Raw genomic sequence first — 15,523 nt, forward strand, 5'->3', positions numbered from 1 at the left:
GTGTGTGTGTGTGTGTGTGTGTGTGTGTGTGTGTGTGTGTGATTTTTTATGGAATCTGACATAGCTTGTTCTGATATGTCTTAATTATTTTAATATTTGGCTTAAGTGCGTATTGATAGGTATCATTACTGTTGGAGCTAGAAACACAAGCATTTCGCTGCACCTGCGATAATCTGTGTACACGACCAAGAAACTTTGAATTGAATTGATTTTTTGCAAATATCATTAATCGTTTCTCAAATTGCATGTGCGCCCTGGAAGGAAATTATGCATTGAATAAAATGTTGCCATTAGGGAATGTAAAAAAAAATGTATATCGACATTGTAACTAATCAATTGTTACATTGTCATAGGAACGTTATGACCAATATGGGGAGTGGTTTTCTGAATTTTATAGGCGGGTTTAGTGTATTGACGTCAATTGGATTGGTTAGGTGACGAGCCCTCGCCCCGCCCAGTGTGGGGTAAGGGAGGGTAATGCAGGGAGAGGGAGGGAGCTAGGCTGAGTTGATCCCACGTGTGACGATTCCATTCCCGGCTCAGTAATATTCTCATAGCGGGCTTTGCATAGCTTTTCCCGTGTCTGTGTGTGTGTGTCTGTTACTGTAGTTACTGCCTATAGTTTGGTTAGCTATGGAAGGAGACGGGAGTCAAGCCACATCTGGAAGCCCAAATGATTCACAACATGACCCGGGGTAAGATTATAACCTTTTCGATTTTTATTTATTTATTGGATTTTTCATGTGAGAATATCTGGCAGAGGATTTAGCGCGGTGCCGTGCTGGATTCAGTTTACAGTGCGCACATAACCATTGGTCTTTCTTTCCGGATGCAGTCGAAGCTTCTGCTTTGCTTTGGCAGATTACAGTAGCAAGTGTAGCCTCCCCCTTTTAACAAAATACATTATTGCTATCGAGCGAATGTTTTTTTTTTGCTTCCCCCTATTTAAGATCGCTTTTATAAGTAGTTAGTCTTCAAAATGGCCGATCTAACATCTGGACTCACTTCTGCTATGTTTTCTTCTTACAGTAAAATGTTTATCGGTGGCCTCAGCTGGCAAACCTCACCAGGTGAGACAATTATTCCCTTACACGTCCCATGTTTCATGTTGTTTTGTTGCAATGATCGATTGTGCTTGCACGCGTTCTCTGTGTGTGCGTGTGTGCAGTATACTATATGGATATGTGTGTGCGTGCAAGGTTGTTTGTTATTTCCAATCATCTGAAGTCCTCTATTCGACCCCTATGTGCATTGCAGGGCGTGTTTGAATCACACTGACAACAGTATGACGACCATTTGTACTTGACTAATTACCCAATATATTTCCTCTATTCACAGACAGCCTTAGAGACTATTTTAGCAAATTCGGAGAAATAAGAGAATGTATGGTGATGAGAGACCCCACGACAAAACGTTCCAGGTAAAATAAAAGGTTTTTACTTTTGCTTTCCAGTAGGTGAAATTATATCCAACACTTGTGTACATGACACATTTTAACCCGGCCTGTTTGTCCCGCGTTGTGTTTCACAGAGATAGCTGCAGCTGTATCGCTCGCAGTAAACTGCGGGCGAATGCAATTTGACATTGACTTTGGGAATTGGGACTGCAATAACGTCATATAACTTAAATATCAGTGCCCGCAATTACTATAGTAATCTATAATTCAGGATAGTCGTATCCCTATCATCTGAATGAATAGTGGTTCATTAGGATAGTGTAAATACATGTGTGTGCAGTTATATTTTTTTGAAAGCTAAGGAAATCCCCGATACATGTTAATTGCGTTTAGAGAAACAGCTGAGTTTATATTCAATGTTCTCATTTGCATAAATAATGTGTAATCTAATCGATGTTTCTTTGTTTTGCAGAGGATTTGGGTTCGTTACGTTTGCAGATGCTGCCAGTGTAGATAAAGTCTTAGCTCAACCACACCACGAATTAGACTCAAAGACGGTATGTTTGTGTTTTGATGTCATTTGCAATGATATTTTACTGTCTGTGTGGCACATTTTAAATGTTCATCATTGCTTTCATTTCACATGCATGCTTGAGTTGTAATAATACTGTAATATAAGTTCCACGTAGAAAAATAATACCACATAATACCAACAACAACTGCAGTACATCCATGTGTGGCAGGTGGCATCTCAGAATACTCAGAATGCCATGTACTGGTCACTGGGTTGGTCCTCTTTGGTAAAGACCTCTTTGGTAAAGCCATACATTTGCTGTAGATGTGGAATACGCCCATGATAACACCGTTGCCTCCTCCATGCAAACTCTTGCAGTAAAACACTAGTGAAGGTGAATCTCATATCTGCTCAAATTCCCTTTTCTGAACGAATTAAGCTCTCATGCCCCTTTTCCCCATTACCATTATGGCTCCACATGTGCACATATCCCATGTCACTCAAATGGGCTGTCTCTCACAGACCTCCCACATCCATGCATATGACCTTTCAGATCATACATGTCACTCAAATGGGCTGTCTCTCACAGACCTCCCACATCCATGCATATGACCTTTCAGATCATACATGTCACTCAAATGGGCTGTCTCTCACAGACCTCCCACATCCATGCATATGACCTTTCAGGTCATATATGTCACTCAAATGGGCTGTCTCTCACAGACCTCCCACATCCATGCATATGACCTTTCAGATCATACATGCCACTCAAATGGGCTGTCTCTCACAGACCTCCCACATCCATGCATATGACCTTTCAGATCATATATGTCACTCAAATGGGCTGTCTCTCACAGACCTCCCACATCCATGCATATGACCTTTCAGATCATATATGTCACTCAAATGGGCTGTCTCTCACAGACCTCCCACATCCATGCATATGACCTTTCAGATCATATATGTCACTCTAGTCAGTTTGATGTATATCACATCATTGGAAGTGGAAAGTTACACATGTAATTGTATTAAATAATTGTTGATGTCCAAAGGGTCCATTAATCCTGTAAATCTCAACAAATATTTGGTATTTCTTTATGTCAGTAAATGCTATATTAGAACTGTTTCTTCTAAGTTTAAGGCACAGTACATTATCAAATCTGTAAAATGCCAACACCTTCCCAATGACCAAAACCTATTTTCTGTCTTCTTATAACATCAACAAACCTGGTGCTTCTCCCATCAGTTTATCTCATGTACATTTCCACCAGACCAAGGCATCCACACACACACACACACACACACACACACACACACACACACACACACACACACACACAACACACAACACATACACACACACGGCATCCCCATCCCAAGCCTTGAACTATATTGTTGTGCTTCCCTTTTGAAATGTGGCAGTAGATGAATAATTAAGCATGTCAGTAATCTGTGTAGCGGTGAATTAGACAGCGTTCAGATGAAATCATATTTGTCTGAGATATCTGCTCAGTGGGTGGTGATATCCAGTCATGCTCACACAGCTCTGGAAATGGAATAGTCCAAACCGAGAAATAAATGCTTTGTTTGCAGCCTTCTGTGAAAGCCAAGTTGAGAGGGGAGTGTCTTTCAGATATATTTGGAAAGACAAACCTATTGTACTTCAGCAAGCAGTGTACAAGTACAGTGGAGCCTGGCTGAAAGCAGTGCTAGAACTTGTTGTAAGGCTGTCCTGACCTGACTGGGAAGTCACTGGAGGGTGCTTGTAAAAGCTTTCTGTTTTTATCTCGATACTTGAAAGTGAAAGAGGAGCGTGTTCATGTTTTGCATGTCATAAAAGGAAACTAGCACCTGTAAGCTGTTGCAGATAATATTGGGATGTACAATGCAGATAGTGGGGAGCAAGCCACAGAGTGCTTAATTTAACGTGTGATTATTTGATACACACACTATGACACAATTTTATCGCTTAGAGCACTGTGGTATATTAGAATATATGGCATACATGTAGGAATGAAATCATTGATAAATAGCCTACACACATGCAGTATTAATACTGCATCTAATCATTCAAGGGTTTTTCTTTATTTACTAGTGAAGACATCAAAATTATGAAGTAACACATATGGAATCATGTAGTAACCAACACAGTGTTAAACAAATGAAAATATATTTTAGATTTCAGATTCTTCAAAGTAGCCACCCTTTGCCTTGTTGACAGCTTTGTACACTTTTGGCAATCTCTCAACTCGCTTCATGAGGTAGTCACCTGGAATGCATTTCAATTAACAGGTGTGCCTTGTTAAAAGTTAATTTGTGTGTTATTTCTTTCCTTCTTAATGCGTTTGAGCCAATCAGTTGTGTTGTGACAAGGTAGGGGTGGTATACAGAAGAAAGCACTATTTGGTAAAAGACCAAGTCCATATTATGTCAAGAACAGCTCAAAAAAGTAAAGAGAAACAACAGTACATCATTACTGCATGAATCAGGCCTTCATGGTTGAATTACTGCAAAGAAACCACCACTAAAGGACACCAATAATAAGAAGAGACTTCCTTGGGCCAAGAAACACGAGCAATGGACATTAGACCGGTTGAAATCTGTTCTTTGTTCTAATGAGTCCAAATTTGAGCTTTTTGGTTCCAACCGCCGTGTCTTTGTGAGACGCAGAGTAGGTGAATGGATGATCTCCTCATGTGTAGGAAATAGTAAAAAAGTTGAATGTGTAGGTGTGTCCAAACCTTTGACTGGTACTGTATGTCTGAATATGGTACGTACAGTATACTGTAGATATACAGTACTTTTGATCCATATAAATTAGGGAGGGAAGAACTCTTTATTTGTGATAATGAATATGCTTTAGTACCCTTAATTGAATAACACTCGTTTTGCCCCTCGTGGTGTAGATAGTATGCAGGTGGTACAACAGTTGGTTATTGACAAAGCCCTCATACCAAAGACATTATTTCCTCTGTAGAGATGAAGAAGTCTCTTTGCTTGGTGTGTCCTATATCTGTATTTGTTTCATCCACATTTCTTACTATAACCAAACAACTAATACGACTCAAAGATAAACAATTCTGCCTGACAAACTAACCATAGTTATTAACAATTGAGTTGCCTGTAGTTACATTGTAAGTAGGCATATTGTCAAATAAAACACTGGTATTAGTTCCGTTGAATTTATTGTTTGGATTATTTAATGTAAAGTATAAATAAAGCTCTCGCCTTAATAAAGCCATTTGGTTTCCATTTTGTCTGTACAGTGTGTAATGAATAAGACTTCATTTGAGTGAAGTAAGCTATAATTGAAATTGCAGGTTATAGCTTGATATATTTTATGGAGAACATTTTTGAAACATACAATCACGTTGTAAAGTTTTATTTGTTTATCTTCTTCCAGAACATTACACATTTATTAATTACTGTTAGTTCAATTTCCCTTGCACTAAGGTGTGTTGTGTTAATTAAATTGACAGGTGGCATCTTGATAAGCAAGCGAGAATACCCCGTGAAAATCATTCGGATTAAGATTCTAAAAGTGCAATGGTTAAGCAGTTGAAGAGATGGAGGATGTCATGTTCGTTGTATGAGCTGAGTTATTGAAGGACCTAAAGTGTGGACCTATTAATACTAACCAATACTGAGATCAACATTTGATACTTCCCAATGTGCCACTGAGGTTAAATAGGGCACTCTGCCGGCATGCAAAGGAAGCAACTGTTGTTTCATCACATAGACCTGAACCAGCAGTGTTCTGCCTAATATTCCATTCCATCAGTCTTTCTGCAGAAGCGCACATGTAGGATGTACAGTTCTTAGTGAAAGTCTACACACCCCTTGCACAGTCTTCACATTTTACTGCCTTAAAATTCAAAAGGGATTAAAAGTTAAATAACAAAATCTCTATATATATATATGTCTTGATTTCCTATGTCTTCACACCCCAGAGGTAATACCTGATGGAAGCACCTTAGGGAGCCATTACAGCTGTGTATCATTTTGAACAAGATTCTACCAACTTTCACAACTATTAGGGTAACAGGTATAATGTTTTTGTAAAAAATTGCTTGAGCTCAGTACATTTGGCTGGGAATCATTGATGGGCAGTAATATTCAAACATTGTCTCAGATATTCAAGCAAATTTAAGGCAGAAGTGAGACTGGACCACTCAGGAACACTCAACCCCTCTTGTAAAACAATTCTGGTGTGACTTTGCCATAAACATTTGTGTAATTGTCTCTATCCCAGGGTTACATTTTCAGAAGACTGAGGCTTTTTCCATAATTATTTTGATCCTAACAAACTCCCCAATCCCTGCAGATGACAAGCATACCCGTAACATGATTCTATCACCACAATACAATCAATACGTCCTCATTTTGTATTTATTACTAATTTGGAAAATGCTCTAGAATTTTTTTATTTCACTTACAAATTGTGGAATAGGTTGTGTAGATCAATAAGAAACAACATCAAATGTTATCCCTTTTTAGATGTAATGTTAAGGCTCCAAAATGTGAAGATTATGCAAGGGTTGTGTAGACTATGTATTACACTGTATGTACTAACTACAGTGTTGAAGAGTGCCATGCAGTCTCGTACCAGGTCTCTTGCAAAAGAGATTTGATCTTAGTGAGACTAGCCTTCATAAACTAAATACAAGAAATCTACCAATTTATGTACCAACATTTTTTCTTCTTAGAACACTGTGTAGAGATGAGTCAAGATCTAATCATCCTCCCACATTGCTATTTCAACAACAACACAAGAGAATGTTCATTATGTTGAACTTGGATTGCTCTTCATGTGTTTTTGTAGAGATGTTAGGTTGGTAGGAAGCTTGAAAGTACAACATTTTGACGCTTGAATGGATTCTTCTCTCTCAGTGGTGACCTTGAAGGGACTTAGTAAAATAGTTTACTTGCAATAGCCTACAAGGCTGCAGGTTTAGAAATAATAATAAAAATAAATACAAAATCTCATTCAATGGTACAGTGTTTATAAATATTTTATCTATTTCTCTCAGTTAGCATACTCCAGTTCCAAACAGTATGACATTTTACAACATATTCCTCCTTTGTTTGTTGTAGTGGATGTTCTCTAGTGCTAATGGCCTCAGTGTGGAAGCAGGATAACCCCGTGGAGAAAGATGTCAGCGAGAGACGTGGACAATGAGCACATGTATGCTTTCATAATGCACACACCATCATAATGTGCCATGGCTATTGTTCAATCCGCCCTGATTGCCTGGGTTGCTTTCTGTCCAGTTTTTAAAACAGAGGGCTTTCAGACCAGGATGAATGTGAATGGAGACATATGGCCAAGTAGAGCCTAAGGCTTCAAAACACAAAGCAATTCAGAACATATTTAGAATGTTATATTTGATATTATCCTATATCCCATTTGGAAAAGTACAAGTTATCTTTTTACGTACAGTTAGTTTAAGAAATGATGACAAACATGATTTGAAGTGATTATAATTCTTCTTTATGTGAGGAGTTGTGGTGGTAGACTACTGCGTCACAGTATCAATGTCCAAGTGGGGATTATTCACTCTGGACTCCTGCCAGAGGAGATGCACTGTACTGCTAAATAAGTGATTTCTTTCTTCCAAGACAAAGGTAGCCTGTTTTGTCCACAGATATTTTCAGCCATTATTGAATGACCTCTGGCCAACCCCTGTTTGCTGTTTTGATGTAGCGTTTGAAATGACAGAATGGCTGGTTGAGGTGAGGGGGATAAGAACAGAGAGAGAAAGAAGAAAGGGTTGGTACAGATAGGAGCAGCTGCTCTGAACAAATCTAAACCTCCTCTGTCAGATATAAATTGAAAGTAATGTCAGCTGTGAGCTCACCTCCACCGTGCCCCTTGTTGGTTCAGGTCTAGCAGGTGCTTTGTCTTCCACAGTTAATCATGTAAGGTATACATGCCTTTCCCAGGCTTAGAGCCAACAGATCCTATGATGGATTTTGTCTTCTTCTCAGACTTTTCTCTTGCAGTACATGCAGTACTTTTTGCATTGTCATCATTCGTTGCACTTATAATAATTGCAGTGATTGTATTTTGAGTGAATGAATACCTGCGGCATACTACAAAACGTCAATCGAATTGAATCAACACAGACATACAGCGCCTTCAGGAAGTATTCACACCTCTTGACTTTTTCTACATGTTGTGTTGTGTTACAGCCTGAATTTAAAATGGATTAAATGCCGTGTTTTGTAACTGGTCTACACACAATACCCCATAATGTCAAAGTGGTGTTAGTTATGTTTTTCAATGTGTTCACAAATGAATAAAAAATGAAAAGCTGAAATGTCTTGTCAGTAAGTATTCAACCCGTTTGTTATGGAAAGCCTAAATAAGTTCACGAGTAAAGATTTGCTTACAAAGTCACATAATAAGTTGCATGGACTCACTCTGTGTGCAATACTAGTGTTTAACACAATTTTTGAATGACTACCTCATCTCTGTGCCCCATACATACAATTATTTGTAAGGTCCCTCAGTCAAGCAGTGAATTTCAAATACAGATTCAACCACACAGACCAGGGAGGTTTTCCAATGCCTCGCAAAAAGTGCACCTATTGGTAGATCAAAAAATATATAATTTAATATTTCTTTGAGCATGGTGAAGTTTTTAATTACAGCTTGGATGACCAAGTCACTACAAAGATAAACACATCCTTCCTAACTCAGTTGCCGGAGATGACGGAAATCACTCAGGGATTTCACCATGAGGCCAACGGTGACTTTAAAACAGTTACAGTGTTTAATGACTTTAATTGGTTATAACTGAGGATGGATCAACAACATTGTAGTTACTCGACAATACTAATCTAATTGACGGTGTGAAAAGAAGGAAGCCTGTACATAACAAAAATATTCCAAAACATGCATCCTGTTTGCAACAAGGCACTAAAGTAATGCTGCAAAAAAATTGGCAAAGCAATAAAGCTTTTTCCCTGAAAACAAAGTGTTATGTTTTGAGCAAATCCAATTCAACTGAGGACCACTCTCCATATTTTCAAGCACAGTGGTGGTTGCATCATGTTATGGGTATGCTTGTAATCGTTAAGAACTGGAGAGTTTTTCAGGATAAAATATAAACGGAATGGAGCTAAGCACAGGCAAAATCCTAAAGGAAAACCTGGTTCAGTCTGTTTCCACCAGGCATTGGGAGATGCATTCACCTTTCAGCACGACAATAACCTAAAAAAACAATACCACATCTATAATGGAGTTGCTTACCAAAAAGACAGTAAATGTTCCTTAGTAGCCGAGTTACAATTTTGACTTAAATTTACTAGAGAATCTGTGGCAAGACCTGAAAATGGTTGTTTAGTAATGATCAACAACCAATTTGACAGAGCTTGAAGAATTTAGAAATTAATAATGAACAAATGTTGCACAATCCAGGTGTAGAAAGCTCTTAGAGACTTACCCAGAAACACTCACAGCTGTAATCGCTGCCAAAGCTGCTTCGACAAAGTTTTGAATCAGGGGTGTGAATACTTAAGTAAATGAGATATTTCTGTATTTCTTTTTCAATAAATGTGCTAAAATTTCTAAAAACACGTTTTCACTTTGTCATTATGGGGTATTGTGTGTAGATGGGTGAGAAAGAAATGATTTAGCCCATTTTGTATTCAGGCTGTAACACAACAAAATGTGGAAGAAGTCAAGGGGTATGAATACTTTCTGAAATCACTGTACATGTAATTATTTTTTATAACATAGCTTACACAGCAGGCTAAGGCAGGCTTCCAAATGTGGATAATAAATTGCAATAGAATGATTTAATGTTCCAAAACAATACTTCTTTGATAAGGGCATGCCTAATGGCCTCAAGTGAAATTATGATTTCATTTGGGTATTTGTTGGCAGTGCATTTGACATTGATGATTATACTTGCTTGTGTATGAGAACCATAGGGAAATTGACAGAAAGAAGCAGATGATAAATCATTATATACTAATGCTTCCTAAATCATTTGAAGCACAAAGAAAACTATTAAGAAATCAAGCCTTTTGATAAGCAATTGTGGTAGCTTTTAAAACAACTTAATCTTAAACTGCCAGTATAGAGGAAGATCTGTTAAGAGAGAGAGTTTACCCGGAATATGGAATAATGTACGAAATCCTGTTGGAAGATCTAAACTAAGGATGTAAACAATTGCCTCCTGCCCTGTTCTTTCACAATCGCAGAGTGACGAGGCCCTCTGAGACCCTGCTGTAAAAAGCAGTAGCAGAAGATAAAAGGAGGGGGGGAAATGTGTTGGTTTGTTCTCTTTTATTAGTCTGACGTACCTAGTTTGAAGATGCTGTAGAGATTGAGAAAAAGCTATTTTTAAACATTGGGATATGATCCATTACATATTGTAGATTAGCTTCCGGTATGCATTGTCATTTGTACCAGAATTAAAACATTGATTGAATATACTGCTCATATATCTTGTTGGTGGATTTGTTATCATTTCATGGCTCTAGCAATGATCCCTTCATTCAACACTGTGATTTATTTCCTACTGGTGAGGGGAAATAGTACTCCTCGAGACCAATTACACCACAAAAAGCAAACTGCTATTCCTATGGAAGTGTGGAAATGGAATAACCTTTAGTTCCAGACATGCTATAGTGTACTGTTGTAATGGGAAATATGTGGCCTATATGACTGGGCCCAGGCTTTACATGTAATTCCCACATAAACTTCCCATTTACATGAGTACTTCAACAGAATGAAAACAATTGTTAGAATTTCCCCCCTTCGGCAAACGTCTCAAAGGAACCATTAATTTCCTAGGCTGTGACCTACATAAAGGTGTGCTTCTACAAGCCTTCTCAACAGATCCCACACTAAGTCATCATTACCTAACCCAGCTACACTGGTAATCTGGACAAATTACTGCATTATGGGGCCATTTCAATAAACAAATGAAATGTCTGCATTACGAGAAAAAAAATGGATTGATAGTGACTGTATGTTGAATAAGTCTTCATGCTCCAAACCCATTGTAGATTTGATTGACATGCTGCAAGGCTAAATTTGACCACCTTCACTGCTGTTCTGTTATTAAGTTGAACTGTAGCAAACATTTATTTTGACGTCTTAAACAGGCTATATGCCAAATGAAAATTGACCGTATAAGAGAAACAAAAACAAGCAGCAAGAGTTGATATTCAAAGACACAGTACCATGTATGACGGCGTTGCTATTCAAAGCATATAGTATTGTCTTTGCACGACTAGGCCCGGCTCCACTGAGTAATTGAGGTTGAATTGGTTATGCCTGAGGCTAATTGCTAAAACGAATCATTACATGAAATTCATTATGAGCAGGGTTGCCATACCCAGGTGTTATTGAATTCCTCTCTCAAATTGACCTGATTTCAAATGATAACAGTCATAACTTCACCAGATAGAAATAGAACAGAGAAATGATGTTGCTGCTTCGTTCTCACCTGCCGCTCTTTCAAATTTTACTTAAAACACAACAGGTGAAATAGAACAGAGAAATTATGTTGCTGCTTCGTTCTCACCTGCTGCTCTTTCACATTTCACTTAAAACACAACAGGTGAAATAGAACCTACGGTAGGCTGAATTGATCTGCACAGATGGTAAGCGTTGTCTTTGTTTTCAACTGAATCGTCAATTGCATTCCTTATTTAGGAATGTTTTTTCTTAATTTCTTAGGAATAAGTGGTCTCAGTTTTGTCGATTCAGAGGCCTTTTACGTCAAAGGAGATGCAGAGGTTTTACAAGAGGAAGATGTTTTGTCCAGCTGTTGTAATGCTGTAATGCTCTTCCAGTACAGATTACCACCTACTCCTTCTTTTTGGCTTCTTTTGTAAAATGAGAGAGACATCTCAGGCCTACATGTGGCCCACTGAGAGAGACATCTCAGGCCTACATGTGGCCCACTGAGAGAGACATCTCAGGCCTACATGTGGCTCACTGAGAGAGACATCTCAGGCCTACATGTGGCTCACTGAGAGAGACATCTCAGGCCTACTGGCCCACTGAGAGAGAGGCCTACAGACATCTCAGGCCTACATGTGGCCCACTGAGAGAGACATCTCAGGCCTACATGCGGCCCACTGAGAGAGACATCTCAGGCCTACATGTGGCCCACTGAGAGAGACATCTCAGGCCTACATGTGGCCCACTGAGAGAGACATCTCAGGCCTACATGGCCCACTGAGAGACATCTCAGGCCTACATGTGGCCCACTGAGAGAGACATCTCAGGCCTACATGTGGCCCACTGAGAGAGACATCTCAGGCCTACATGTGGCCCACTGAGAGAGACATCTCAGGCCTACATGTGGCCCACTGAGAGAGACATCTCAGGCCTACACATGTCAGGCCTACCCACTGAGAGAGACATCTCAGGCCTACATGTGGCCCACTGAGAGAGACATCTGAGAGAGACATCAGGCCTACATGTGGCCCACTGAGAGAGACATCTCAGGCCTACATGTGGCCCACTGGAGACATCTCAGGCCACTGGCCCACTGAGAGAGACATCTCAGGCCCACTACATGTGGCCCACTGAGAGAGACATCTCAGGCCTACATGTGGCCCACTGAGAGAGACATCTCAGGCCTACATGTGGCCCACTGAGAGAGACATCTCAGGCCTACATGTGGCCCACTGAGAGAGACATCTCAGGCCTACATGTGGCCCACTGAGAGAGACATCTCAGGCCTACATGTGGCCCACTGAGAGAGACATCTCAGGCCTACATGTGGCCCACTGAGAGAGACATCTCAGGCCTACATGTGGCCCACTGAGAGAGACATCTCATGCCTACATGTGGCCCACTGAGAGAGACATCTCATGCCTACATGTGGCCCACTGAGAGAGACATCTCAAGCCTACTGGCCCACTGAGAGAGACATCTCAGGCCTACATGTGGCCCACTGAGAGAGACATCTCAGGCCTACATGTGGCCCACTGAGAGAGACATCTCAAGCCTACATGTGGCCCACTGAGAGAGACATCTCATGCCTACATGTGGCCCACTGAGAGAGACATCTCAGGCCTACATGTGGCTCACTGAGAGAGACATCTACTGAGAGAGAAAGGATCTCTATAATGATGCTCTAGTGGATTACATTCAACCTCTAGGTAGACAAGCCTTCAAATCCTCACAGAGAAATATGCAGCAAGGTAAAGGGTTTGCCCTGCTAAACACGAAGAAGTAATTTTCTGCAAGAGAACAATTTCGATCTGTTTACGTTTTTCCCCTTCAATGGGTCTGCTTGTTTGAAAGTTCTCTTTTAAGAGCCTGGTATTAAAGTCAGGAGAAGGCACCGTGACATCGGTGCATGAAATAGTTTCTATTCATTCTGAATGCAAGATTGATAAGGCTGCAACCGCACACCTCGAGACCAGTTAAACAGAAGAAAAAATGAAATTAACGAGACGACAAGGCGAAGACAGAAAAAAAATGCTTGATCTGATGCACCTTCCTGCTTATTTTGGAATATCTGGAGTCACAAACTCCAGACTCCAACACTGTAATCTTGAATTAATAATTTCCTCCAAACTTTCAAAGGCACTGTTCCCGTTTTGTGAACATCTCTTTGCATCTACATCAAAATGATGTTGTTGTCACTTTGGAGGAACTTTAGCATTTTATCTCTGTCGCTAAAATGTGAATGTTGATGCACAGTTGATAATGTCATTCCTTATTTACTTACTCCAAATGTTTCTGTCATTCACAGATTGATCCTAAGGTTGCCTTCCCCCGACGCGCTCAACCTAAGGTAAGAGCAAACCACCTCACTTAGTATTAGTGATACTAACTGACCAGTCAGCCTCATTCTCTAAATCTATTTTCTTTATTAGCAACAGGACTCCTTTCATTTTCCCCACTCGTGTGTCATAATGGAAAAAGCATTCCAAAGGCACTTGTACTATGAGCTTGGGACCACTTCCTGCACAGTTGGAAGGTCACTTCCATGGTCAGCAGTCATTTCCCCTATGCTGATCCCAATTTTACCAAAACAAACCAATAACAAAATAACGGGGATATTTGACATGTAGGTAACTTATTAATGATGACAGTATCATATCTTTCATAATGGCTTAATCCTGGCTCGGTTACTGGTTGTCTTCTGTGTGCAACACGCACACACATGCACAGGCACACACACGCACACACACACACACACACACGCACACACACACACACACACACACACACACACACACACACACACACACACACACAGTGCGTTAAGGTTGTGTTGGTGATCATGATGTAGCTACAGTGGTGAGAGGTGTGCTCTTCATCCCCTCTGACTGGCTTTGGGTTAGAGGGGAGCGCCTTTAGGCCACTGTGCTCCTCACATCAGACCTTTTAGACCTGAAACGAGCGGAGATCAATAATGTATTTTTCTCTTTCCCACCGGCACACAGAGAGGTGTTGTTACTGAGCGGTTCTGGTTTCAAACGGGGAATTGGCAGTGAAAGCTTTCAAAGCCAGAGCACATGGTGTCTTACGGATATCGGCATATGGTTGAGAAACTACCAGCTCTTTTTTTCTCTCTCCCACATTTGCCTGTTTGTCACTTAAACCTTTTCTCTTCCTCGGCTTGTTCCTGAACATAAAACAAATAAAACACATCAAAAACAACCGACATGTTTTTCCTCTGGATTTTGGGATTTCAGTTGAAAGGGAAGCTAGCTCCTCCCTGGAAGACATAGCTGTTGTGCTTATTATTTTATACTTTTTACAACAATATGCTCTGTTTAGCTGGGACCGACATGTAAGAGAACGGAATCGCTCAGAAATACATGAATTGTTCTCACACACTTATAAACATCCAGTGTCATTATGAAGGTAGGTTACCTCACTGGAAGAAAACAATGACTACTAAACAGAATTGCTACAGTAGTACAGAAAATGCCTGTTGTTGAGATGTTTTAGAAAACGGCAGGCTCTAGGGCAAGCTCATTAGAGGAGAAAATGGCTTTTATTTGTTTTAGTATTATGCAAGAGAATGTGGATTTCAAAGTATCTCAAAGAAATAGGATTAAGGCAGATAGATTAGCATTTCATGCCTTTCTCCTTCATATTTAATTGATTTAAGGCCTTTATAAGCAGTCTGGGTCTGAGGTTGCCATTTAGAAAGCACTTTCTGTCTTGAATTTGTCATCGTTTCTTCCCCCACCTTCTTCTCCAGCCGGCTGCTAGTCGCTGTTGTTTAACAGGCCTGTCCTCAGTGAGAGGGCTTCTATGGTGCCGGCTGCTAGGGCAGGCTACAGGTGCCTCAATGGCGCTGGGTTGTTGAGAGACCAATCGGCTTTGGTTTCCTCCTGGTTTTACTCCACCCCCTATCTACCCTGCACCGTTGCATATTGTGTATATTACTGTTACTGTACCTTAAGCGATTGTAGATTTTGTAGAGAGAGTTAAGTAGCCTACATCTACATGTATCTCCCCAGGTACTTCAGACATTGGCCTTAGTGCCATTATAATGCACCCAGTTTCCTATATGATTAAATACAGTGCATGAATATATAGGGGCCCCAATTATGTTATAATTGTTCTACCTGGTCACACATGGATCCCCTACTGTCTTGAGCCAATAGATCTGCAC

The 15,523-nt window shown here is 40.2% G+C and overlaps 1 protein-coding gene across 12 annotated transcripts in view; it reads left to right on the forward strand.

Moving 5' to 3' along the window:
- Positions 1-494: 494 nt before the first annotated feature.
- LOC135550502 (RNA-binding protein Musashi homolog 2-like) overlaps positions 495-15,523 on the forward strand; it is a 352,748-nt gene continuing 337,719 nt past the window's right edge. For all 12 annotated transcript variants that reach the window (XM_064981384.1, XM_064981385.1, XM_064981383.1 and 9 more), the window contains exons 1-5: positions 495-695; positions 1,030-1,070; positions 1,339-1,420; positions 1,869-1,953; positions 13,643-13,684. In XM_064981384.1, the coding sequence (XP_064837456.1) occupies positions 634-695; positions 1,030-1,070; positions 1,339-1,420; positions 1,869-1,953; positions 13,643-13,684 (312 nt within the window). In that variant the 5' untranslated portion in view covers positions 495-633. The remainder of the gene's footprint in view (positions 696-1,029; positions 1,071-1,338; positions 1,421-1,868; positions 1,954-13,642; positions 13,685-15,523) is intronic.

The sequence above is a fragment of the Oncorhynchus masou genome, chromosome 12 (genome assembly GCF_036934945.1).
Source record: "Oncorhynchus masou masou isolate Uvic2021 chromosome 12, UVic_Omas_1.1, whole genome shotgun sequence".
In the NCBI taxonomy this organism is placed as follows: Eukaryota; Metazoa; Chordata; class Actinopteri; order Salmoniformes; family Salmonidae; genus Oncorhynchus; species Oncorhynchus masou.